Raw genomic sequence first — 27627 nt, 5'->3', positions numbered from 1 at the left:
AATGAGAGAGGTCAGAGGAAAGTGGCCAGACTGGTTCAAGCTGACAGTAACTCAAATAACCCTACATTACAACAGTGGTGTGTGAAAGAGCATCTCTGCATGCACAACACATTGAACACAACAAAGTGGATGGGCTACAGCAAAACAAGACCATGAACATACACTCAGTGGCTGCTTTATTAAGTACAGGAGGTACCTAATAAAGAGACCACTAACTGTACTTAAAAGTTAACTGTAATTGCCAAATGTTCTGTTCATCTGTGAAGAAAATTATATTCTTGTACATGCAAATGGCAGCAATGACTGGGGAAGTTATTATACTTTTGTGTTGTTGAGTTTCTTCTTCTCCCCTCAGGATGTAATTAATAAATAACTTTTAGTCCCATTTGTCATTTTTTTTATTCCAAAAGGTAAGTATCTCCTGGCAAGATTTGAATTTTCCTGTTTTAATGCCTCAGCACAGCGCTTGGCATGGGATGCGATACTTAAGAACCATTTTTTTCAAACCGTTTTAATGTGTTCAGCATTTGTCTGAACTGGCATTCTGCTATAGTATGACATGCTGAACTGATAAAGGAACACATTGCATTTTTTCAACTGTTTTGTACTCCAATAAATGTTAAACCTTCCTCTCCCTCTCAATAGATTCTACTGTAAATAGTGCTGGAAACACTGATTTGGGTGTCATATTCTATTTTTATTTCAGATTTCTAGCACCTGCAGTTTTTAATTTTCACAATATACCTCAGGTTACACTTTTGCAAGTTATTCAGTTTCCCTGAAAATATTTGTCTTCAAGCACCGGTCAAGACTGCTGATCTTAGAGAATTCTTGGATATAGCTTAATAAACCCAGACTTATGAACCTAATTGGTCTAATCTTTTCTTTTGCAAACAGACTAATAGAACACAACAAGGTACTAGGGTCGAACAGTGCTTCATAACAACAGAACCATGATCATTCCACAGTGGACTGGTTACTTAACACTCTCTTGGCGCCTTCCGCTTCTTTGGGCTGAGCATTTGGATTTCCTCTTCCACTAGTTTTCCAAATGGAAATGTTGTATGTGGAGAGTATGGATTCCAGTTCACTTGAAGCTTGCAACCCTTTTACTAAAACTAAGAACCACAGCCAAATCAGCAAAAACTGCAGATGCTGGAAAACTGAACTGAACTGTCAGGTTTCTGCTGAAGCTATTGACAGAATAAATCAGAAACCTCTCTATTTGTCACATTAAACATGCACATAATCATAATTGCGATATAGACAAAGGTTCATGAATCAAGTGATGATTGCTTGCTATTGGAGGGATGTCAGAGGTCAGACGCTGATGAGAGACATCACTAGGAAGAAGCCTGCCCTTCACTCTGTCACATTATTCAGCTTAAGAGTCCGAGAGAAACAGTCCCTTCAGCCCACTACGTTCATGGGGACCTTTTTGCCAGTCAACAGGAATCCCATCTGCCCACATGAGGAGTGTACCCATCTACCCAATTTGTGTCTATTTACATGCCTCTTAAACATAATGATATCTAGATTCCTCAATCTCCTGGAACATACGTTCCAGCATATGTTGGCGCTAAAGCTGGTACTTTCCCTGGAAAATTATGGTGGACTAACCGATTTATATGGAAATAAAGTTGCATTTCAGTGTGCTACTCCTTTATGACTGAGTCCAAGGAAGCCATTCTAGGAGCTTAGAATTTAGCAGCAAGTAAATTGATTCAATCAATTGTATTACTAAATGGATTTGATTGCCAAAGGAAGACTAAATGTAGTAAGTCCATATTTTAGGGGTGGTACAATAGTGTAGTGGTTAATGTAATGCTACTACAACACCTGCGACCCAGCTTCAATCCCACTGCTGTCTGTGAGAAGTTTATGCGTTCTCCCAGTGACCCCGTGGGTTTCCTCTGGATACTCTGATTAGTAGGTTAATTGGTCACATGGGTGTAATTGGGTGATGAGGGCTCATTGGGCCAGAAGGCTTGTTACCGTACTGTATCTCCAAATAAAATGAATTATCAAGGTAGGATACAACCAGAACCTGGTTCAAACTCTTTGGAAAATGTTACCACTATGACTTAAAAACAAACAAGTGAGAGCCAGAATTAAATTATAGGATTATATACTATATGACAGCTTTATTTATTAACCCAAATATTAATGCTACTAAATGCATGACAACCTAAAAGTCAGTCATTGAATACTGTAGCACAAAACAAGCCCTTCCGCCCATCTAATCTATGCTGAACTACAAAGTATTATGCTGCTTAGTCCCATTGACCTGCATCCAGATTATAGCCTCCATACACCTCCAACCAAATATCTCTTACATGTTGAAATCGAACCCGATTCCACCACTTCTGTTGAGAGTTCATTTCATACTCTCACCACCCTCTGAGTGAATAAGTTCCCTCTCATGTTCTCCTTTAACATTTCACTCTTAACCCATGACTTCTAGTTCTACTTTCACCCAACTTCAGTGGAAAAAGCTGCATGCATTTAACTCATGGTGCCAATAAAAAGTCTTCACCACCCCCCCAGAAGTTTTCATGTTTTATAATATTGAATAAGTGGATTTAATTTGGCTTTTTTGACACTGATCAACAGAAAAGACTCTTTTGTGTCAAAGTGAAACCAGATTTCTACAAATTGGTATAAATTTATTACAATTATTAAACACAAAATAATTGATTGCTTAATTGCTCAGTCCCTTCATGTTAGTATTTAGTAGATGTACCTTTGGCAGCAATTACAACGTTGAGTCTGTGTGGATAGGTCTCTATCAGTTTTGCACATCTGGACACTGCAACTTTTCCCCATTTTTAAAAAAAAACTGTTCATGCTCTGTCAGGTTGCATGGAGATCATGAGTGAACAACCCTTTTCAGCCCAGCCATAAATTCTTAACTAGATTGAGGTCTGGTGACTTGGCCACTCCAGGACATTAACTTTGTTGTTTTTAAGCCATTTCTGTGTAGCTTTGGCTTTATGTTTAGGGTCATTATCTTGCAGGAAAACAAATCTTCTCCCAAGTCGCAGTTCTCTTGAGGACTGCATCAGGTTTTCCTCCAGGATTTTACCTTCTATCTTTACAAGCCTTCCAGGAACTGCTGCAGTGAAGCATCCCCACAGCATGATGCAGCCACCACCATACTTCATGGTAGGGATGGTGTGCTTTCAATTATGTGCGGTGTTTGGCTAACACCAAACATAGTTTAGTCTGAAGGCCAAAAAGCTCAATTTTGGTTTCATCAGACCATAGAACCTTCTTCCAGCTAACTTCAGAGTCTCCCACATGCCTTTTGGCAGTCTAGCCAAGATTTCACGTGAATTTTTTCAACAGTGTCTTTCTCTTTCCCACTCTCCCATAAAGATGTGACTGGTGAAACACACGGGCAACAGATGTTGTATGTATAGCCTCTCAGCCAGTGAAGCTTGTAATTCCTCCAGAGTTATCATAGGTCTTTTGTGGCCTCCCTCACTAGTCCTCTTCTTGCACGGTCACTCAGTTTTTGAGGTCGGCCTGCTCTCGGCAGATTTACAGCTGTGCCGTATGCTTTACATTTTTTGACTTGACTGTACTCCAAGGGATATTCAGTGACCTGAAAAGTTTCTTGTATCCATCTCTTGACATGTGTTTTTCAATAACCTTATTATGGAGTTGCTTGGAGTGTTATTCTATCTTCATGGTGTGGTTTTTGCCACAATACTGTCTCACTAGTAGCCCAACCTTCCAGATAGAGGTCTATTTTTACTACAATCAGTTGAAACACCTTGACTGCACACAGGTGATCTCCATTTAACCAATTATGTGACTTCTAAAACCAATTGGCTGCACCAATGATGATTTGTTGTGTCATATTTAAGGGGTGAGTACTCATGCAATCAATAATTTTGTGTTTTATATTCATATTTCTGTTGATCAGTGTCAAAAAAGCCAAATTAAATTCATGGTGATTCAATGTTGTGTTTTACATGAAAACACCCAAGGGGGTGTGAATATTTTTATAGGTATCTGCACCCTGCATAATATTATATCCCTCTCAAATCTCCCCTTATTTGACTAAACTCCAGCAAATAAAGTCCTAACTTATTCAGATGGTTCCGTTTATTATCAAAGAACGAATGCAGTATTCAACCTGAAATACTTAGCTTCACAGACATCCACAAAACACAGAAGAACCCCAAAAGAATGAATGATAGAAAGACGTTAGAACCCCAAAGCCCCCTCTCCCCCCCTCCCTTGCACAAGCAGCACCAGGCATCAATGCATCAACCTCTCCTCTGACCCCATTTCAAGTCAAGTCGCTTTTACTGTCATTTCGACCATAACTGCTGGTGCAGTACACAGTAAAAATGAGACAACGTTTTTTCAGGACCATGGTGTTACTTGACACAGTACAAAAACTAGACTGAACTACGTAAAAAACAACACAGAAAAAAGCTACACTAGACTACAGACCTACCTAGGACTGCATAAAGTGCACAAAACAGTGCACGCATTACAATAAATAATAAACAGGACAATAGGGCAGTAAGCTGTCAGTCCAGGCTCTGGGTATTGAGGAGTCTGATGGCTTGGGGGAAGAAACTGTTACATAGTCTGGTTGTGAGAGCCCGAATGCTTCGGTGCCTTTTCCCAGATGGCAGGAGGGAGAAGAGTTTGTATGAGGGGTGCGTGGGGTCCTTCATAATGCTGTTAGCTTTGTGGATGCAGCGTGTGGTGTAAATGTCCGTAAAGGCGGGAAGAGAGATCCCGATGATCTTCTCAGCTGACCTCACTATCTGCTGCAGGGTCTTACGATCTGAGATGGTGCAATTTCCAAACCAGGCAGTGATGCAGCTGCTCAGGATGCTCTCAGTACAACCCCTGTAGAATGTGATGAGGTGGGAGATGGACTTTCCTCAGCCTTTGCAGAAAGTAGAGACGCTGCTGGGCTTTCTTTGCTATGGAGCTGGTGTTGAGGGACCAGATTCTCTGCCAGGTGAACACCACAAAATTTGGTGCTCTTAACAATCTCTACCGAAGAGCCGTCAATGTTCAGCAGGGCGTAGTCACTCTGTGCCCTCCTGAAGTCAACAACTATCTGTTTTGTTCACATTCAGAGACAGGTTGTTGGCTCTGCATCAGTCTGTTAGCTGCTGCACCTCCTCTCTGTAAGCTGACTCGTCGTTCTTGCTGATGAGACCCACCACAGTCGTGTCATCAGCGAACTTGATGATGTGGTTCGAGCTGTGTGTTGCAGCACAGTCGTGGGTCAGCAGAGCGAACAGCAGTGGACTGAGCACACAGCCCTGGGGGGGCCCCCCGTGCTCAGTGTGATGGTGTTGGAGATGCTGCTCCCAATCCGGACTGACTGAGGTCTCCCAGTCAGGAAGTCTAGGATCCAGTTGCAGAGGGAGGTGTTCAGGCCCAGTAGGCTCAGCTTTCCAATCAGTTTCTGAGGGGTGATTGTGTTGAATGCTGAACTGAAGTCTATGAACAGCATTCGAACGTACGTGTCTTTTTTGTCCAGGTGGGTTAGGGCCAGGTGGAGGGTGACGGCAATGGCGTCATCTTTTGAGCGGTTGGGACGGTATGCAAACTGCAGGGGTCCAGTGAGGGGGGCAGCAGGGTCTTGATGTGACTCATGACGAGCCTCTCGAAACACTTCATGATGATGGATGTGAGTGCAACGGGACGGTAGTCAGCAAAAAGCATCAGCGCCCACCACCCCACCAAGCAACAACAGAGCACCCAAAGAGAGACCACGATCTGCAGTCAACAAAAACTATTGTTTACCCGTCAGTTGGATATGCCGCAGGCTGTCTCTCCCACTAACAAGGCACAGAGAGATACCACAATATTTCTCAGTGAAAGGGGAGACAATATTGCAGTCTTTTCCATACATCCACCGTAGTAAACTCCTGATGTTAGAACCCCAAAGAAATAGTGATGTTGGAACTCAGTCTCCCACAACGCCTCAGTCGGCAACACCAGCCTGAAATTGGTCATCCACAGGGCCGCAGTCTGGAGGCGCCATCTTCCAAGCCGTGCCTGGAGAATTTCGGAGAACAGTCAGCTGACAAGCTCCAGGAATAGGAACTCATCCACTGTAAGAAAAGAAAATACAGTTTGAGTGCCATTTGCAGATCAGGGCCTCGATAGAACCCCTAACCACCTTGAAAAGGGATAAAAGAGACATTAAAGAGAGGGATTACCGTAGATGTCGGATTATAAGCCGCTACTTTTTTCCCATGCTTTGAACAGCATTGAACATAGCGGCTTATAATAAGGTGCGGCTAATAGAAGGTTTTTTCCCATGCCGCCAAAACATTTTGCCTCGTAACAGTAGACCAATAAAATTGATGAGTAGTTCACAGAGGTCCAATGAAATTGTACGATAAATCAAGCGCACTTCACAAATTATTGTAAATCAGCCATTTGTACTCACCCTCATCAACATGGAAAACACTCGAAGAAAAGCATATGATGCAGCTTTTAAGTTAAAGGCAATCAATCTGGCGGTTGAACAAGGAAATCGTGCTGCTGCGCGTAATCTTGGCATACATGAATCGATGGTGAGACGGTGGAGATTTAATTTGGGACTGCCGCTTCAGGTCAGGAATGGCTCACGTGATATTAGACAGCAGTACAAGGGAGGGAGGGAGCGAAACTGAGGATTCCGCTGCACCGAAACTGCTAGCGATTCAGTAAACAAAAAAACAGTAAAACTCGTGTGTGAATGGTATCGGGCCAATAAGGACACAAGTGTCCGATGTTACCAAATACCGGTAGGTATAACAAAGTTTAGCCTTACCAAATATGTGTAGCGAGGGTTTGGTTTGGGGGAAAAAGGAGTATAAATAAGAGCAGAATGTAAGGGGAAGGCAAAACGCGTTCTGCAATAAAGCCACGCTGCACTGTAATCCGGTGTTGGTTGTCTCTCTTCCAAAACGAACACAGGGCAGAATTTGAAGCCCAACACGTGTAATATCTTTCTGTGTAAATATCTCGTATTACAAGCGGCCGAAAATCCGGTGCGCCGAAAATCCGGTCCGCCGGAAATCCAGTGCGCCGAAAATCCGGTCCGCCGGAAATCCAGTGCGCCGAAAATCCGGTCCGCCGGAAATTCGGTGCGGCCTAAAATCCGATGCGGCCTGTACAATTAAAAAATTGATTTTATTTCTAAAATTAGAGCCAGCGGCTTTTAATCAGGTGCGCTCTGTTGTCCGGAATCTACGGTAAGTGGTTTTTCCCCAGATTAACTGAAATAGGCAGCCACTTGTGCCATCTTAACTCTACCCAACCTGTTCCGTAACTCATGTCCTCAAGTCCTGGCGACAGCCTTGTAAGTTTTCTCTGCACTCTTTCAATCTTACTGGTATCTCTCCTGTAGGTAGGTAGCCAGAATTGACACAATACTCCAAGTTAGGCCTCACCAATGTCTTGTACTACTTAAACATACCTTCCTAATCCTGTACTCAGTACTTTGATTTTTGAAAGCAAATATGCCAAATGCTCTCGTTTAAGACCCCATCTACCTGTGATGCTATTTTCAAGGAATTATGGATCTGAATTCCCAGATCCCATTGTTCTGTCGCACTCCTCAGTGCCCTACCGCTTACCGTGTAAGTTCTACCCTGATTTGTCTTCCCAAAGTGCAACACCTCACACTTGTCTGCGTTAAATCCCATCTGCCATTTTCAGCCCAATTTTCCAGCTGGTTCAGATCCTGCTGCAAGCTTTGATAGTCTTTCTCACTGTCTACTACAACCCAAACTTGATGCCGTTCTCAAATTTACTGATCCAGTTTGCCTCTATCTGACGTAGAAATAATTCTGATGCATATTTCATAGTCAAAGTAAATTTATTATCAAAGTACATGTATGTTATCATATACTACCTTGAGATGCATTTCCTTGCAGACATTCTCTGGAAAATAAAGAAATACAACAGGAATTTATGAAAAACTAAACATGAACAACGAAACAGGAAAGAAATTGCTGTTTTAGTAATGTATTTTATGCCATCAGTCCAGCTGAAAAAGTACTTAATCAATAATTATGTGGTTAGTATTGTTTTGTGAGTGGCCAGGCTTATTTGTTGGATAGCTTCCCTTGCAGTACATTATTTATGTTTATAAACACTCAGTGGCCACTTCATGGGTACCTACTGTACCTAATAAAGTGGCCACTGAGTGTATAATAAGTTAATTGCAAAAAATCAAACTCAGCTCAATATGTAATTGTGTAGCATTATTGTTATGCTTCACTGTTTGGTGGAAGTATGACCAATATACAGTACTTGTGATGTCACCTGGATTCATGGATTTCTTGCTTAAGCACAGATGAAATATGCTGAACTGAGAGCAGAGATGTTGACACAAGATGACGTCAAGCTGTGCTGCCTGTACAAAACACACAAAATGCTGGAGGAACTCAGCAGGTCAGGCAGATTCTATGGGGGGGAATAATCGACCAACATTTCAAACCAAGACCCTTCATCAGGACTGGAAAGGAAGGGGGAAGAAGGTGGAGGGATGGGAAGGAGTACAAGCTGGCAGGTGGAACTAGAAGGGGAAGGGATGAACTGAGAAGCTGTGAGGTGATAAGTGGAAGAGGTAAAGGGTTGAAGAAGAAGGAATCTGAGAGGAGAGGACAGTTGACCATAGAAGAAAGGGAAAGAGGGGGGCACCCATGGGAGATGATGGGCAGGTGAGAAGAGAAGAGGTAAATGAGGAACTAGAATGTAGAATGGAAAAAGAGAGAAAGAGGAAGGGGAAGTAATTATCTAAAGTTAGAGAAATTTATGTTCCGGGACCTTATAGTAAACCTAACACATCAGTGAGCATAATAGGAAATATAATTTCCACTTCGGGTGGAGAATCAGTAGTAATGTTTTGTGTTTGACTATAAATTTTCCACCTCAAGAATATCCGATGAATTAATTTCAAAGTACTACTTTTGCTACTGGAAGTTAAAATTGTATTTCTTATTGTGTTTGTTGACAAATCAGGGTCACTGTTTGATCAGTCACTGGGAGTTGGTAATTTACTCTACAATCAGTCACTGGGAGTAGGTAATTCACTCTGCGATCAGTCACTGGGGGTTGGTAATTTACTCTACAATCAGTCACTGGGAGTTGGTAATTTACTTGATGCACCTCAATAACCACATCAGAAAGTTGGTGATGTTTCTGAGGGACGTTTTCATGGTTGAAGGCAATTGAGTAAGCAATTTGCGATTGTTGTTCATGATAATTTTGAAGCGTGAATGTGCTAATTGCTAGAATGAATTACGCCTGATATTGCTCCCAGTAGCTGTTTGACTAAATTTAGTCATGTGTTTTGACATGGAAGCTTTGAATATAATCCCAGCACCCTGCTCAATGTGCCGGCTTTAGTTATGACGTGGTTGGAGACTTTACAACTAGTTTGAGTGTTGTTTGAATCATAGACAGCTGCAGCTCAGAAACAGGCCCTTCAGCCCACTTCGTGCCCATCTGTTTCTCTGCCTAGTTCCATCTACCCTCATCATAACCCACCCTGCACCTCATCCATGTATTTATCCAAACTTCTCTTAAATGCTGAATCAAACCTACATCCACCATTTCTGTTCTCTGCTCGTCCAACACCCGCATCAACCTCTGAGTGAAGAAGTTCCTCCTCAGATTCCCGCTTAAATATTTCTCCTTTCACCCTAAACTTATGGCCTTTAGTTCTGGTCTTGGGGAAAAGCATGCACGTATTTACTTCATCTATACCCTCATAATCTTGCCTCAGAGACTGTAGTCAGCCAAGGGAGGTTGGATATATGGGATTAGGGTCCCCACTGTGAAAGAACTTTCACAACGCAACAAGTACAAATTAGATAAATTACCATGCAGATGGTAGCCAGCTAGTTGGCACTACCATCTGGGGACAAACAGAAGAAAAACAAGTAACAAGTCATCAATGTTGTGCGAAATATTGGGAAGCGGAAGGTGGTTATAATTGTGGGAGACCAACCATTTTAACTGCAGATTGTGGCTGCAGGAGTTATTTGGACAGTGTCCGAGGCGTCTCAGCTGCATAATCGGTGCCCTTATCTTCAGGGTACAAATTGGCAAGTTTGCTGAGGATCGCATACCTCTCAGCACTACTTAAAATTCTTTGGGTAATGAAGCAATCAGTGATTGCAGGATGCTTTCTTACACAAAGACTTTTAAATGGTGCTGAAGGTTATACAAGCATTACAATCATCTTCCACTTCACAGAGCTGCAAAATATAAGCGGCATTCAGTAATGTGTGGAGTCACATTTGTACCATGCAAGTGTCGGGAGGCACTTCAACCAAGAAGGACATTAACTCCCAGTTTTGAGAGTCATCAGCCAGCACTGCCAGTTTGCCCATTGATATTTTGTGGGTCACCACTGACCAGAACCCAGAATAACACTGGCTTAAATATTCTGCCTTTGAGGCTGTGGCAGAGGCTGGGAACCCAATGGTGCACGACTAACTTCAATAATGGACATTAAAGAATCAAGGGATATGGCATTAATACCACATATCAATTAAACACCATCTATAAATTTCCCGATGACACAACTGTTGTTGGCAGAATCACAGATGGTGACAAGGAGCTGTACAGGAATGAGATAGATCAGCTGGTTGAGTGATTTTGCAACATCATTATCATCAGCATTCACTTGTTGTCGAGTATGATTTTTCTCCTGGTGGTTGATCTGGTCACTTGCGGGCCTTGAGATGACTGAAGAGGCCAATCTGTGATCCACAAATCCTATTGCAGTGTTGGCAGGTGTGGGTCATTGAAGTAGTGGTGGATGTAGCTGTTTTGGCCTTTCCCAGTCTCAAGCGACTTGGTCTCTGCAGGATGGTGGGGGTATTCTTCGAGCTGTGCATTCCCCTCATAGACAGTCCTCCAGCTTTCCCTATCCTCTGCTAATTTCTCCCATCATTCAGGTTATGTGGCACTCCCTCAGGTGGATCTTGATATTGTCCTTGAACCGCTTTTTCTGCCCTCCAGGAGTGTGATTTGCACCGTTGAGTTGGCTGAACAGGAGTTGTTTTGGGAGGCGGGAGTCAGGCACGTGGATGATGTGACTGACTTACCGCAATCAGTGTTGAGTCACAATTGTGACTATAGAGTTGCAACAACAACCTTGCGCTCAGTATCAGTAAGACCAAGGAATTGATTATGGATTTTAAGGAAGGGGAAGTTGAGGGAACACCCACCAGTCCCCATTGAGGGTCAGCAGTGGAAAGGGTGAGCAGTTTCAAGTTCCTAGATGTCAACATTTCTGAAGATCTATGCTGAGCCCAGTATACTGATGTAAATACAAAGGGAGTGCACCAACAGCTATATTTCATTAGGAGGTTGAGGAGATCTGATATATCACCAAAGACTAGAAAATTGCTACAGATGTAACGTGGAGAGCATTCTACTGGTTGCTTCACCATCCGGTACGGAGGGACCACCGCACAGGAGCGGAAATAGCTGCAGAGGGATGTAAACTCACTCAGCTCCATCACGGGCACTAGCCTTTCCATTGAAAACATCTTCAAAAAGTGATACCTTAAAAAAGTGGCATCCATCATTAAGGACCCCCACCACCCAAAGCAAGCCCTCTTCCCATTACTACGATCAGAAAGAAGGTACAGGAGCCCAAAGGCGCACAATCAACATTTTAGGAATGGCTTCTTCCTCTCTGACATTAGATTTCTGAATGGACCATGAACACTACTTCACCATTTTTGCACTATTCATTTAATTTTTTTATATGCATTTCTTGTTATAATTTATAATATATTTTATGTGTCGCACTGCCACAAACAACAAATTTCATGAACCTGATTCTGAGAGTGGAGGAAAGCGCCATTAACATGGAAGGCCAGCCATGGCGGTATTGATCAGCAGAGCAGACACCAGAGTTGGTTGTTACTGTATCTGTTTCTTTTGTTCCACTACCTAAAGGCTGCAAGATGGGATGAGATGGTTGACCCCCCCCCCCCCCCCTTGCCTGGATGAGCGCAGCTCCCACGATGTTTGGAGAGTACTGCACCATCCATGCTGATGTACTGTAGCTGAATTGCTTGGCTCAGTCTGAGTTTCTTTGGAGGCTCATAGGAATAGTTTTGAGGTCAGAGAGAGCAGGTTAGGGTTTAGAGACAGGGATGTGGGGGGGGGGGGGGTGGACTATGTCACTAAAGACTCTGCAGATGTATTGTGGAAAGTATTCTGACTGTTTGCATTACGGTGTGGTATGGAGGGGCCACTGCACAGGAGAGGAAACAGTCACAGTGATTTGTAATCTCAGCCAGCTCTATCATGGGCACTGATGAGGCCAGGCTGGAGACTATGCCTCTACTTTGCACTTTAAGGCCAATGAAGTGAGCATGGGCAAAGGACAGCTGTGATCAAATATTGGACTAGTGATGCCAAGGACTGGCTTCTTTCCGTCCCCCCCGTGAACGAGTCATTGGCTCACTCCAGGATCAGAGTTCCATACGGGCAGGAGAAATGACAGTGACAGCCTGGGTACACAAGTAGGCAAGACCAGAGTTCGGTGTTTGGGGCCCTTCATTAGATTAGCAAGAACGGAGTTCAGGCCTGGAGTTTGGGTTCCTCATCCAGGGTCCTCACTCGTCATTTGCAGTCCTGGAGTTGATACCTAAGATCAAAGCCCAGAGGTCGCTTAGAAATCCAGAAGTTGTGGCCCATTGGCTGGAGCCCTAGGTTTGTGCCCAATGTTTGCACGAGTCTGCAGGGGGCTGGAGGCCAGCGGTGGGCAGTCTGATTTTGTGTGTGTGTGTGTGCGTGTGTGCGTGCGTGTGTAGTTCTGTTTTTTTCCACCAAGCATGGTGCAGATGCTATGTTGGCAACGCTTGCGGGCTGCCCCCAGCCCATCTGAAGTGTGTTGGCTGTTAATGCAAATGGTGCCTGTCTCAATATTCATGTGATAAATAAATCTGAATCTGGTGCCCAGGTCTCCAGTATAAAACATTCCCTTTCTCCTCCAGTAGTGAACCCTGGCCACAGAGCAAATTTCCTGCAAGATACACTGCAGCAACTCACCTTGGCTGCTACAACAGCCCACAGTCTCTGCCCATTGGAAAGGCAGGTAGCAACAGGCACTTGCTGGGTTCCCCTCCAAACCGTGAACCGTCTGAACATGGAAATGTATCTCCATACTTCTTTGGCTGTTGGTCTACATTCTGGAACTCCCTATTCATTTTTAAACTATCCATTGCACTGAACTGCTGCTGCAAAACAACAAATTTTCTCAACGCACATCAGTGATAGTAAACCTGATTCTGATTCAGCAGCTCAGTGGGCCTCCGCAGACCAAGAAAGTGGCTCAGCTTGACTTTTGCGAAGAAAATTGGGGAGGGACAATCACACAAATGAATAACAGCAACAATATCTAACGTGCTGTTTAAGACGGGCCATATAATGATATTGAAATTTGAGTAGTCTGCTCCTTTTAGAACAAAGTGTAATTTTTTTATGGTACAGAAGATTTATTTGTTTTAATAGTGTACGCTATAATAACGCATGTAGTAAAACCAAATGGCAGATATGCGTGTTGTTTGAAGGAGTACAATCTGTTTGATACCATCAGGAAATATTACCTCTTTGAGTAAGCTTTAGAAATCTATTTTAATATCTCAAATTGGCTCAGTCAAATTCTAATTGATAATACTCCTACACAGAGCTTAGGGGCATTTTGATCCATAAAATCACAATGGAATTTTAACTCCTGTTACTGAACTTGCAGTTCATCACTAGTCCAAATGTATAAAGAAATTAATGTCAGATTTTCGTACAGTTAATACATAACTAAAATAGCCTCTGCATTTACCATTGGTATTGAAGGCTGAGAATAGAAAGGAGCTGTATCAAAGAACCAAATGGGAGCCATCAGAATCAGCAATTCATATTACTATAAATCCCTGATCAGTTATTACTGTATAATGATGCCACCAAATTTAAAAATAACAAGCTGGTAATGTCATAGAACCAGAGCTTCACAGAAATTATTTACTGGTTGCATCCCAGACACTGCATATCAAAAGAAATATTAAAGCCTAGTTTTTGTTCATCTTGCATGGAGAAACTTTTGGAGTTGTGTCCGAATTTTGTATGTTGAAGCTCGTCATTTAAATCTGCACGCTTGTCTGGCAATTTCAGTTCTTAGTAAATTAATTGTTTTTTTAAGTATGTTTGTAACTGGGTAGTTTCAAAAATTTGCCACTTCTTAGGTATTATTTTGCCTCCAGAATTAAATATTCCTCACAGGAGGAGTCCACTTAATCCATCATGCATGCTAGGCAAAGGTGTAACTACTTAGGCTATTCTCATAACCCAGCTTTCTGTTTATTACTTTGCTGGTAACAGCCCTCTTGTAAATAATAGGCTTGACTTGGTATGTGATAATGAAAATAACCGTAACGTGCTTGTTTAGGATTCCTCTGCAGACAGTCCCCAGGTTACGAACGAGTTCCGTTCCTGAGTCCATCTTTAAGTCGGATTTGTACGTAAGTCGGAACAGGTACATCTGGTATTATTTAGCGCCAGTTAGTCAAACGTTTGTCTTAGTATATAGTACATATTTTACCTTTCTATGCATCTGAAGCACTTAAGAAACGTGTGTATTTCAATAATTAAACCACTGCGTTGCTTAGTAATAAATGTAGTTTTCATCAGGGCAGGGCCTTTATTCTCCCTTTATTCTCCATTATTCTCACTTTATCCTTTACCTGTAACCTTTAAAATTGTTCCGATCGTTGACTGACTGTAGCCTAAAGCTTCTTCAACGACAGATGGCATTTCACCTCTTTCCAATCGCTTTATTATTTCCACTTTATTTTCAATTGCCTTGTTTTCGGTCAACAGAACAGAAAACTGCAGATTTTATGTTCTATCGCTGAGCAGCAGTGAACCGTCTTATTGGCCTATCAGAGTTCTCTTTAGGAACTAGTTGACTTGATTAGCATTTCTGATCTGGCTATTGTTCACAATCGCACTTAATTTAAAAAAATACAGTAGCCGCCGCTGGCGGTGGGTCTTGTGCTGCTCCAGGTCCTAAAGTCCACCCTCACTGAGACAGGTTAAATGGGACAAGTGGGGGCGGTGCTGACTGGAAAAGGGTGGGGGGGTCTCAGGGTGATTCTTGCTAAGAAATATTTAAGCCAAATACAAAGTTACACACTCAACACAAGGTTAACGGCAACGACTTAAAATGGCAGACGGTGTTCTCCTCCCTCCATTCATAAGTACGAGTTGTCCGTAAGTTGGGGACTGCCTGTAGTGGGTACTGTATTCTGGCACGAGACTAATATTTTACCTTAATATGACAGAAGATTTCTGTTGTTTTTAATTTGATTATGAACTTTTTGTTAGAAGACCTTTTGGTGAGCAGACCGTAGCTGAAGAAAGTTCACATCACCAGTAACTGCTCACACACCTGATTAGAGGCACGAATAGCCAGGAAACTCCAGTCAGGTGTACCTGAGACCATGGCCTTCAGTTCCCTCTCAGTGAACCTTCAGTAAAAAGTCTTCACTCTCTTAATGATTACAGCGTGTGCTGGTTTTAGTCTTCATTAGCAGGATGATTTTATTTTATGGCTTGGTCGTGAAAAGATTGTTGAGGAGATGTTTGAATTTCCCAGCACTGAAACAAAGCGTTAGTTAATATTTGGATGAGTTCTCAAAAGCGAATTCTTTGTTTTAACCTTGTATTTATTATATTTATATTATAAATTTAATTATAAATTATAAATTCAATTATATTTATTTTCCCTTCTCCCAGTTGAAGGTAATAAAATTAAATAATGTTCCACTTTAATGAACCATGGCCTAGATTTGGATAATTGCCTGTTTGTGGTGATAACTGGGCAGTGTGTTATTGTGCCAGTTTTTACTTGGAAAAGCAGACAGTTTACTTGGGTCAGTTTATTACCACAAACATCTGGAGGGAAAATGTATAGCAGCCATTGCACAAGTTGATAACTTTTGTGAACAGCCGAAACAGTATCACACCATAAATGGAGACGCATTGATTTTGTGAAACAAAACTCAATTGTAAGAGCTTTCATCCAGAAAGTAATGGTTTCCACCAATGATCAGGCTGTATCCCAATCAGTTTGTGTTTGTGATTATTATAGGGGGGGTGTGTGTGTGTGTTCGTGTTCTTGAGGCCAAACATTCATGCCCCTCATTGAAGGTTTGCAGAGAGAGAACTCAAGACCAAGGTCTCAGGTACATCTGATTGGAGTTTTCTGGCTATAGTGTCTCTAAGCAGGCGTGTGAGCAGATACTGGCAATGTGAACTTTCTTCAGCTATAGCCTGCTCATTTAAACTTACTTCCAACAAAAAGGACATTAAAAAAAACAAAAACAAATGAACTTAAAGGATGGAAGTGAATACGGACCTCAACTCCGAATCCATCCTTGATGTGAATACAGATAACTCCATCTCTGATTAGCCTTACTTTCTGCAATCCCTGAGTCCAGCCTTGAGCTTGATGGCGGCACACTCGGATGCAGCCAAAGGTGCAATGGTTTGTCCTTTGTCTTTTTTACAATCTCAAAACGCTGCTAGTTATCAAGAACATCAGGTACTGCAGGTCTGCCCCACAAGCAGAAAGAACAAGATTTCTGGTGTAGAAGGTGTAGTGTATTTAATATTTGAGTAATATTGTAAATATATTGTTTGACTAATCATTCTTTGTTTACATTCATTACATTCATATAATTCATTACGAGTTATATGCAACTAGGTAAATTGCATACGTCATTCTGCCACCATGTCAGATATGAGTGTCTTACTAAAAGAAGAAACTAAGTAGACACATTTTTCAGCTCTGTATAGTTTTTTAAATTGTTTTTTGGAGTTACAAAACATAACAGTGGCAATAACAATGTTTTAAAACACACCAGAGTTGATTACCTATCTGTTGAAGCACATCATGTTATTGATGGATGGATGAATGTATCGTTGAATGAATCAGTTGATTCGTAAACAGTGAGTACTGATAAATAAATAAAAGCAGAAATGATTGGCTACCTTGGAAAGAGATGTGTTCATTTGCACAACAGATAACTGGATGATGTACACTGAACAAATTGAGCAGTATTTTGAAGCCAATGAAAGTGAATGCCAGTGTAACTGAGTGTAATAGGTGGAAAATCATCTGGTAGGCTTAGAAATTTAACTGCTCCAACCAACCCAGTCAAAATTAGCTTTGTTGATATCATGAAAGTAATGTAGGAACATTTAGAACTGAAACCATTGTTGATCGCAGAATGCTTCAAGATTCATAATTGGAATCTCATTGACGGGGAGTCCATTTCAGCTTACATGGCTGAATTGAAGAAACTGAGCATTATCAGTTCAGTAATAGGCTTAATTACGCACTGAGAGGTTATTTAGTTTGTGGAATGTTACAAGAAAGCATTCATACATAACTCCTAACTGAAGCACAACTCACGTTGAAAAGAGCAGTTGAAATTGCTGTATCAATGGAAACAATGGCCAGATGTACAGTTGAGTTGAAGTCAGGAATGAAGGTGAGTGTGATAAATAGCACCATCTAAATAACAACTTGCATGGCTGAACAAATTATGCTACCACTCTGGCAGGATCTCACATATACCAGCCCAATGCATGTTTAAAGGCAAAACGTGCAGAAAATGCAACAAAGTAGAACACATACAAAGAGCATGTCAGGCAGGCAAAAAGAAATAGGCTGCATAGGGAAAAGAAAAAGATAAAAAGTGGAGTTGCATGCTGTTGATAAAAAATATGATAATGATGATAGTGACGCAGGGCTAGGTAGCCTTGAGATTTACATTGAGAAAACTAACACAAGATGACCAATAGATAGATAGATAGATACTTTATTCATCCCCATGGGGAAATTCAACTTTTTTTCCAATGTCCCATACACTTGTTGTAGCAAAACTAATTACATACAATACTTAACTCAGTAAAAAATATGATATGCATCTAAATCACTATCTCAAAAAGCATTAATAATAGCTTTTAAAAAGTTCTTAAGTCCTGGCGGTAGAATTGTAAAGCTTAATGGCATTGGGGAGTATTAATCTCTTCATCCTGTCTGAGGAGCATTGCATCAATAGTAACCTGTCGCTGAAACTGCTTCTCTGTCTCTGGATGGTGCTATGTAGAGGATGTTCAGAGTTATCCATAATTGACCGTAGCCTACTCAGCGCCCTTCGCTCAGCTACCGATGTTAAACTCTCCAGTACTTTGCCCACGACAGAGCCCGCCTTCCTTACCAGCTTATTAAGACGTGAGGCGTCCCTCTTCTTAATGCTTCCTCCCCAACACGCCACCACAAAGAAGAGGGCGCTCTCCACAACTGACCTATAGAACATCTTCAGCATCTCACTACAGACATTGAATGACGCCAACCTTCTTAGGAAGTACAGTCGACTCTGTGCCTTCCTGCACAAGGCATCTGTGTTGGCAGTCCAGTCTAGCTTCTCGTCTAACTGTACTCCCAGATACTTGTAGGTCTTAACCTGCTCCACACATTCTCCATTAATGATCACTGGCTCCATATGAGGCCTAGATCTCCTAAAGTCCACCACCATCTCCTTGGTCTTGGTGATATTGAGACGCAGGTATTGAGTTGCACCATATCACAAAGTCCTGTATCAGTTTCCTATACTCCTCCTCCTGTCCATTCCTGACACACCCCACTATGGCCGTGTCATCAGCGAACTTCTGCACATGGCAGGACTCCGAGTTATATTGGAAGTCTGATGTGTACAGGTGAACAGGACCGGAGAGAGTACGGTTCCCTGCGGCGCCCCTGTGCTGCTGACCACCGTGTCAGACCTACAGTCTCCCAACCGCACATACTGAGGTCTATCTATGGCTTACCAGAAGTGAACGGCAAATTAATTCAAATAGAATTGACATTGACTCAGCTGTTTTGGTCATAACAAAAAAAGACTTTGAACACCATTTCAAAGATACTAAACTGAAGCCTTCAGATATCCAACTAAGAACTTGTACTGGAGAAAAGGTAACTCCTATGGAAATGACATTTGTAGCAGTGAAATACAACAACCAACAAGCCACATTGAGCCTGCATATGGTAAAAACAGGGAGGAACAACATTGTGGGGCTGTGATTGGCTGAGACACTTACTATTTGCATGAAACATCCCCTGCAATATAGTTAACTGAAAGTGAATTAAGAAAGGTACTGGATGATGTTCAAGGATGACACTCAAAACTTGAACGTGTCAAGGGTAAGATAGTGTTAAATGAAAATGCCACACTCAAGTTTTACAAAGCCTGTCTGGTTACTTAGACGATCCTTGATAAAGTAGCCAGTGAGCTAGCTCGTAAGAAAACTGAAGGAATTCTTTCCAAGGTTGACTGGAGCCCATGAACAGCACCAGTGGTCCCAAAAATCCAAGAAGGATGGGTCTGTCAGGATCTGTGGTGATTTTAAGACCGCCATCAACCCAGTACTGAAAGTAGATCAGCACATTCTGCCCAGAATAGAGGATATCTTTGCCAACCTTTCTAGGGTGGACACACTTCAGCAAAGTGGACTTAGCTTAGGCCTACCTCAGATGGAGATGGAAGCAGATTCCAAAGTGTTTCTTGCCATAAGCACTCACGAAGAGTTTTATCACTATAATAGGTTTATTTCTGCAGTAGCATCTGCACCTGCACTGGTAGAAAGCTATGAACCAGGTTATGCAAGGCTCCCCGGGCTCACAGCATTACTGGTGAGGATGGCTAGGAACATCTCCAAAATCTCAAGATAGTGTTAAAGGGTTTAGAAGATTATGGACAGAGCACTCCTTGTAACCTTTGATACCCCTGTTAATGAATAACCTATTAATGTCCCCTTTAAATATACCCAATGACTTGGCCTCTTCAACTATCTGTGGTGGTAAATTCCACAGATTTACCACCCTCTGGCTAAAGAAAATCCTCCTCATGTAAGGGACATCCTTATATTCTGAGGCTGTGCCCTTTGGTCGTAGACTCCCAAACTATTGGGAACTTCGACTCTATCCAGGACTTTCAATATTCAATAGGTTTCAATGAAATCTGCCCTCCTCACCCCCCCCCCCCATTCTTCTAAACTCCAGCCATCCAACACTGCTTATATGGTAACCTTTTCACTTCCAGGATCATTGTTGTGAACTTCCTCTGGACCTTCTCCAATGCCAGCGCATCATTTCTTAGAGAAGGGACCCAAATCTGCTTAAAGTACTCCATGTTCTGACTAATGCCTTATAATGCATCAGCATTACATTCTTTCTTTATATTTGAGTCCTTTCAAAATGAAGGCCTACATTGCATTTGTCTTCCTTATCTACTCAACTCGTGTTGTAGCTGTAGAAAACACATCAGTTAAGCAATACTTAAGAGCATTGTGTACATTTCTGGTCATCACACTATGGGAAGAATGTGTTAGCAATAGAAGGAATGCAGTAGTGTGATTCACCAGGAATGTTTCCTGGAATGGAGCATTGTAGTTATACGGGGAGGTTGGTTAGGTTGAGACTCTTTTCACTTAAGTGTAGGAGTCTGAGGGGTAAACTTACAGAGCTTTATAAACTATCGTCCAATAACACTCACATCTACAGTGATGAAATACTTTGAGAGGTTGGTCAAGCCTTGAATCAACTCCTGCCTCAGCGAGGACCTGGACCCGCTGCAACTGCCTTTTGCTGCAATAGGTCTACAGCAGACACAATCTCAATGGCTTATCACGTGTCTTTAGACCACCTGGACAATACAAACACCTATGTCAGGATGCTGTCAATTGACTATAGCTCAGCATTAAATATCATCATTCCCACAGTCCTGATAAATATGCTACAGAACTGGACCTCTGTACCTCTCTCTGCAATTGGATCTTTGACTTCCTAATCGGAAGACCACAATCTATGTAGATTGGTGATAATGTCTCCTCCTCGCTGATGATCAACACTGATGGACCTCAGGGGTGTGTGCTTCGCCCACTGCTCTACCCTCTCTATACCCGTGACTGTGTGGCTTGGTGTAGCTCAAATGCCATCTATAAATTTGCTGCTGATACAACCGATGTCGGCAGAATCTCAGATGGAGACAAGAGGGCGTACAGGAGTGAGATATATCAGCTAGATGAGTGGTGTCGCAGCAACAACCTTGCACTCAACATCAGTAAGACTAAAGAGCTGATTGTGGACTTCAGAAAGGGTAGGATGAGAGAACATGAACCAATTCTCATGGAAGGATCAGAAGTGGAGAGAGTGAGCAATTTCAAGTTCCTGGGTGCCAAGATTTCTGAGGATCTAACCTGGTCCCAACATATCGATGCGGCTATCTTTCATTAGGGGTTTGAGAATATTTGGTTTGTCATCTAAAACTTCTACAGATGTACTGCTGGAGAGAATTCTGACGGGCTGCATCACTGTCTAGTAGGGGGTAAGTGGGGGGTGGGGCTACAGCACAGAATTGAAAGAAGCTACAGCAAGTTGTAAAATCAGTCAGCTCCGTCATTGGTACTAGTCTCTGTAGTATCCAGGACATCTTCAAGGAGTGGTGCCTCAGATTGGTAGTATCCATTATTAAGGACCCTCTTTTTATTGTTACCAAGAGGAAGGAGGTACAGAAGCCCTGAACACACGCACTCAATGATTCAGGAACAGCTTCTTCCCACCTGTCATCCAGTTTCTAAATGGGCATGAACACTACTTCACTTTATTTCTGTTTTTTCACTATTTTAAATTTAACTGTTTAATGTATGTGTATAGAATTTTTTTTCTTCTTTATCATGTATTGTACTGCTGCAGCAAAGTTAATGAATTTCAAGATTTATGCTGGTGATATGAAACCTAATACTGATTCTGAAAAATAAGCGAAGTAAAGCAGGCAAGGGGACTGTAGAACTAGAAGACATGTTTTACGAAGAGAGGGTAGGAACTTGATAGAGATATGATGGGCAAGATTTCATGGATTTATAGAACGAGGTGGTGGAGCAGGCTCATTTACAATGCTTAAAGGGAATTGGATAGATAGGAAAGGTTTGGACGGGTGTGGACTAAATGCAGGAATGGGTTTGGCAGAGATGGGCATTATGATTGGCATGGATGAAGTGGGATGGTGTCTGTTTTCATGACCAGAGAATTCACAGATCCAGAGTGGAAACAAGTCAAGAGCAACCTCCCGCTGAAGCTGTAGGTCCCTCCATATTTTAAGCTTGGTTTTTGAAATCAGCACATGGTTGTGAAGGGAAGAGAACCAATCTGAGCTTGAAGAAGATGACTTCATTTCTGTTCCCCACCCATCATCTCTATTTGATTTTTTTTGTTCTCCAGCCTTGTACTCACACATTCACTCTCATTCCTCCCACTGTATCTTTCCCCTCCCATTCCTTCCTTCCTTCCTTTTCTCAGCCTTCTGTTTCTTTACCCTAGCATTAGCCCTCCCTTCCTCTTCCTGCTAGCTGTCATTCGCCTCCTCTTCGCTTCTTTTTCTCTCTCCTCTGTTCACATTTCCTTTTTCCATTTCTATCTACTCCACTTTGACTTCCATGTCCCACCACTTGCCATTTTTTTCCCTTCCTAAACAGCGGTAGCCTGGCAGTCAGTCCATGTTCCAATTTTTCTCTCAGTTTCTGATTTCTTGTTGTGGCAGAGCGAGCAAGTTGCCACAAAATTACTTCAAGGAAACCTTTGTTATTGAACATTCCTGTGTCGGTTGCCTTTGGCAGGAGAATTGAAGGCAACAGCACGGGCGTTTCAGTATGCTGTGAAACCCCGATATGAACAATGTAGTTAAAACTAAAGACATTTCCACTTGGGTGGTTAATCTTAGCAAACTTCTATGGGTGGCATAGAGTGCAAAAGCAGAAAATGCTTTGAAGGCAATCTGAGAAACAAAGGGTAGTTGTTGTGGAGGAAGCCATTTGTTAGATTGGGGCACTGAAAGCTCACAGTGCTAGGAGTCATTGCAAGCCATCCATTACCTCCAGCTCAGCTCTACAGAGGTGCCAAAGCTTCCTATCTCATGACCAGTCAAAATGCAAGAGGTGGCTTGATGAATGATTATTGGTAGAGTTTCACACTTTTGCCCTTTTGTCTATAGTATTCTGCATGAATATGTTGAATGTGTTGGACTTTATGGAGTCTGGACTGTATGCCTTGGTCAGCATGGGCACATTGAGCCAAAGGGCCTGTTTCCACACTGTATATCTCTGTGCCTCGATGACATGCAACTGCTCAGGCAGGTTCTTGGGGCAGAGCTATTCACTGAGCTATTATACCAATGATATACTGTGCAATAATGCCTGATAGTTAACCTCAGGAAGAGCATTGCTGCCGACCATGAACTCTAGCTTCTGTCTTAACATTCAGTGGGATCTCTATCCATCCTCCTGCCTCACTTTCCTGCTTTCGGTGGTCTTGACACATCTGTGAAAGACGTGGGGTGGGGGGGGGTGAAACACAATGTAATTTTTAGTCTCACCCCATTATTAGTTGTCTTCTGAACATTGTGAAATCAAAAGGCGATGACATTCTACGAGTCTCACACCAACTCCTTCTAGACTCTAGCAAGAAACGTGTAGCTACAATTTTGACCTGAGAACCTGATTGGCATGGGCATTGCAACTTAGGTGAATTTTTTTTTAAAATTTGAATTATTTTTCACATCTGGACACCTTCCTTTTTTATTATGAAGACTCCAAAACAGAGCCATTACATCATCTTTGGCTCTTTGGTAAGACCCATATCGATGCCCTGTCCATCAGTGCCTCCAGCTTAACCTGCTCATCTTCAGATTATTTTTTTGGCTTCATCTTGTTTCGCACTATGCATGTCTTCCAGTCTTTTAAGATTTCTGTCTGCCTCTACATCTGGCCTAACATTCATCCCTGGCTACAGATTGTCATATACAATAGGGTGTAATGAAATTCCTTATTCATATGAAGCCAAGAGTAAACTATATATAGTAGTAATAAATGGACATACAAGAATAAATACGATAAATGTGAAAACAGCAGAATGGTGCAAAGATTGTAGTGGCACCAATCAGATGTTTTTTTTAATGAACTATTTTCCCCAATCTTCTAAATCAGTGTTTGTGTTTGTAGCTGATTATTTAATCTTTAGTCAGATTGTCCCCTAACCACGAAGGTAAGTGGGGAGGGTACAACTGGTTACTTTGTTCAGTAATGATGCAAAGACTTGCATTCAAGCCATTTGGATGGTATTATCATCAGCTTTCAAATCTTTCAACAGATTATGGAAGAAACAAGCACACAGATAGCATGGCCATCAAAACTGAAGATTGGAGCAAAGTCGAAGAAAGGTAAGTGTCTTGTGGCCAGTAATGAAAATACAGGTTTGTGTGACAGTGATGTTCATGTTCTAGAAATATAACATAATTATAATATTGTAAGTTTAAAATATAGCTCCCTTCAGGGGGATCGTGAGAAGCCAAACTCCAGGATGTGGAATTTCCTAGTCACAGATGTTTGAGTTTTTATACATCTAACTCTGACAAGTGTTCTTGTTTCCGTGTGTCTTTTTTGCTTCACACCTCAGATTTCCTTCTGTCACATTTTAAGATGAGTGATCATTCAGCCTCGCCTCCCTTCGCCCGCTCCTCCCTTTGCCTACAAACATAATGATAACGCTTTGGGCCTGGGCAGATAAAAATAGCTGTGATCTTCCTGATCAGGTGACTGAGAGAAGTGTCACAAACTGTGAACAGCTGTGAAGCCCTTTGGGTGTGTGGATAAAGTAGATGTTGCTGAGTATTGTTTCTGCTGCTGTTTGGAGCGTGCCATGAGGAAATCTCTCCATGAAACTGTCGGTATTGGTTTATTATTGTCACGTGCACTGAGATACAGTGACAAGCTCTTGTTTACCCACCATCCAGACAGAGCATTCCACAAATAAATACATCGAGGTCATAAAAAGAGAAACGCAATGCAGAATGTAGTGTTTCAGTTACAGAGCAGGTGCAGTTTGTCTCCCTGCACTTCAAGGGGTATGATGGGAGATTGAAAGTTCCATGAGACAGTTCTCATTAGGGGGATCGGAGGTGGAAGGGGTCAGTAATTTTAAAATCCTTGGTGCTAATATATCAGATGATCTGTCCTGGGACCAGCATGTTACAACAAGGCACGGCAGCACCACTGTCTCCTTAGAATTTTGTGTAGGCTCGGCATGACAACAAAAGCTTTCATGAAGTTCCATAGATGTGCAATGAAGAGCATCCTAACTGATTGTATCGCAGCCTGGTATGGAAACAACAATGCCCAGGAGCAGAATTAGGTAAAGAAAGTAGTGGATACAGCCCAGTCTGTCACAGGTAAAGCCCTCTTCACCATTAAAACACTTACATGCAGTGCTACCTGTCACTAGAAGGTAGGACCCATCATCACAGACCCCACCATGCAGGCCATGCTGTTACCATCGGACAGAAGGTACAAGAGCCTTAGGCCCCACAGCACCAGATTCAAGAACAGTTATAAACTTCCAACCATCAGGCTCCTGAACCAGTGTGGATAACTTCCTGCACCATTACTCGGAACTAATCCTACGACCCACACACTCACTTTCAAGGACTCTTTACACATGTTCTCAGTATTTTATTTTAGTTGCACAATTTATCTTCTTTTGCATATTGGTTGTTAATCTTTTTCTAGTGTTGTATAGTTTTTTTCCATAATTCTATTGTATTTCTTTGCTTTCCTGTAAATGCCTGCAAGAAAGTGAATCTCAAGGTAGGATATGATGCCATATGTACTTTGCTAATAAGCTTACTTTGATATTTGAACTTTGGATGCGTGAGAGGTCTGTTTAAGAGTCTGATAACAGTGGTATTGAAGCCATTGTTGAGCCTGATGGTATGTGTTTTTAGGTTTTTGTAACATGATAAGGAATCTTTGGATGCTCTTTGGACTGTGTGGATAGAGGGGTGATGATGTTGGAACTGTTATGTGGAGTGAAGTGGTTAATGGCACAGAGGGCACGTGATGATGATGAATTGCTGTCAGGCTGACTTCAGTCAGACTAGATGTAGCGGAACATTGCATTTTTGCTCGGGTGCAAGTTTGATTAATGAATTTCAAGGAAGAGAGGGAAGAGGTTGTGAGGTAATAGTGTGTTCAAAGAACTTGGTAGGCATAGAAAAGTTTGCAGATGGGGCTGGGGAAGGTGGAATTGTCAGGATCCACCATCATCATTAAGGACCCTCATCACCCAGGACATTCCCTCTTCTCATTGCTCCCATCGGGAAGGAGGTAGGAAGCCCGCAGGCACATGCTCAATGATTAAGGAACAGCTTCTTCCCCTCTGCCATCGACTTCTGAATGGATATTGAACCCATGAACTCTAACTCACTATTATTTATTTCTATTTTTGAACCACTTATTTAACTACTTAATATAAATTTATATATTCACTGTAATTCAGTTTTTTTTCTTTCTTTTCTATGATTATGTATTGCTGTGGCAAAGCTAACAAATTTCACGACATGTGCTGGTGATATTAAACCTGATTTTGATTCTGCTTCTGATTTAACTGGGAGGAAAGGGGATGATTAATGACATCAGACGTTACAGAAGTGGAAGGAAAGTGCTGGATCTGAGGTGGGAAATATCAAGAGAGCAGAAGGTGAGCATTGCAGTTAAGGTTGAGGTTTTATGATCCAGTTGTTTTGTTAGTTTAATTTAGTAAAATGAATAGCCCAGACAGCAGGCTTATCATGACAAGGCATTTGTGTATCATGTGTTCACTTAAGCAAGTAAACCTGGCTTCTTAGTATCTATCGCAATATTTGCTGAACATTAATTATCAACACAACCCTAGATGCTTTGGACTCGGTCAGTAAAACCCATTGTTGAAGCTATGATTTATTTGCCAGAAGCTCTGGAAAAAGTCATATTTTGATTATCAAGCTTCTGCTAATGTGGATTTAAGCACCGTGCATCTGTTTAAGTACTCGAGATATTTCTGTCTCTAGAATCCTGTGCCACGCGCTGGTGAGGGTAGAAACAGGATGATTTGGCAGATAAATGTTTTTTCAAGTAAATAAAAAATAAAAGAGAGTTGAGAGTGGATAAAAATGAAGCCAGAGAGAATAATAACGGGGGACAAGAAGGTGGCAGATGAACTAAATGAGTATTTTGCATCAGTCTTCATTGTGGAAGACAGTTGTTTTGTTAGTTTAATTTAGTAAAATGAATAGCCCAGACAGCAGGCTTATCATGACAAGGCATTTGTGTATCATGTGTTCACTTAAGCAAGTAAACCTGGCTTCTCAGTACATAAGTCACCCAGATCAGATGAACTACGTGATAGGGTTCTGAAAGAGGGAGCAGTAGAGATTATGGAGGCATTAGTAATGATCTTTCAAGAATCATTGAACTCTGGTATGGTTTGGAAGGACTGGAAGATTGCAAATGTCACTCCACTCTTTAAGAAAGGAGGAGGGCAGCAGAAAGAAAATTATAGACCAGTTTGCCTGACCTCAGTGGTTGGGAAGATGTTAGATTCAATTGTTAAGGATGAGGTTATGGAATACTTGGTGACACAGGACAAGATAGGACAAAGTCAGCATAGTTTCCTTAAAGGAAAATCTT

The 27627-nt window shown here is 41.9% G+C and overlaps 1 protein-coding gene across 3 annotated transcripts in view; it reads left to right on the top strand.

Moving 5' to 3' along the window:
* The window catches only part of LOC140715296 (protein bicaudal C homolog 1-like), a 320845-nt gene that overhangs the window by 159339 nt on the left and 133879 nt on the right, over positions 1 to 27627 (top strand). For all 3 annotated transcript variants that reach the window (XM_073027257.1, XM_073027256.1, XM_073027258.1), the window contains exon 3: positions 24275 to 24344. In XM_073027257.1, coding sequence (XP_072883358.1) covers positions 24275 to 24344 — 70 coding nt within the window. The remainder of the gene's footprint in view (positions 1 to 24274; positions 24345 to 27627) is intronic.

This window comes from Hemitrygon akajei, chromosome 23, assembly GCF_048418815.1.
Source record: "Hemitrygon akajei chromosome 23, sHemAka1.3, whole genome shotgun sequence".
Classification (NCBI taxonomy): Eukaryota; Metazoa; Chordata; class Chondrichthyes; order Myliobatiformes; family Dasyatidae; genus Hemitrygon; species Hemitrygon akajei.
This window is presented reverse-complemented; position numbering and strand designations above follow the sequence as displayed.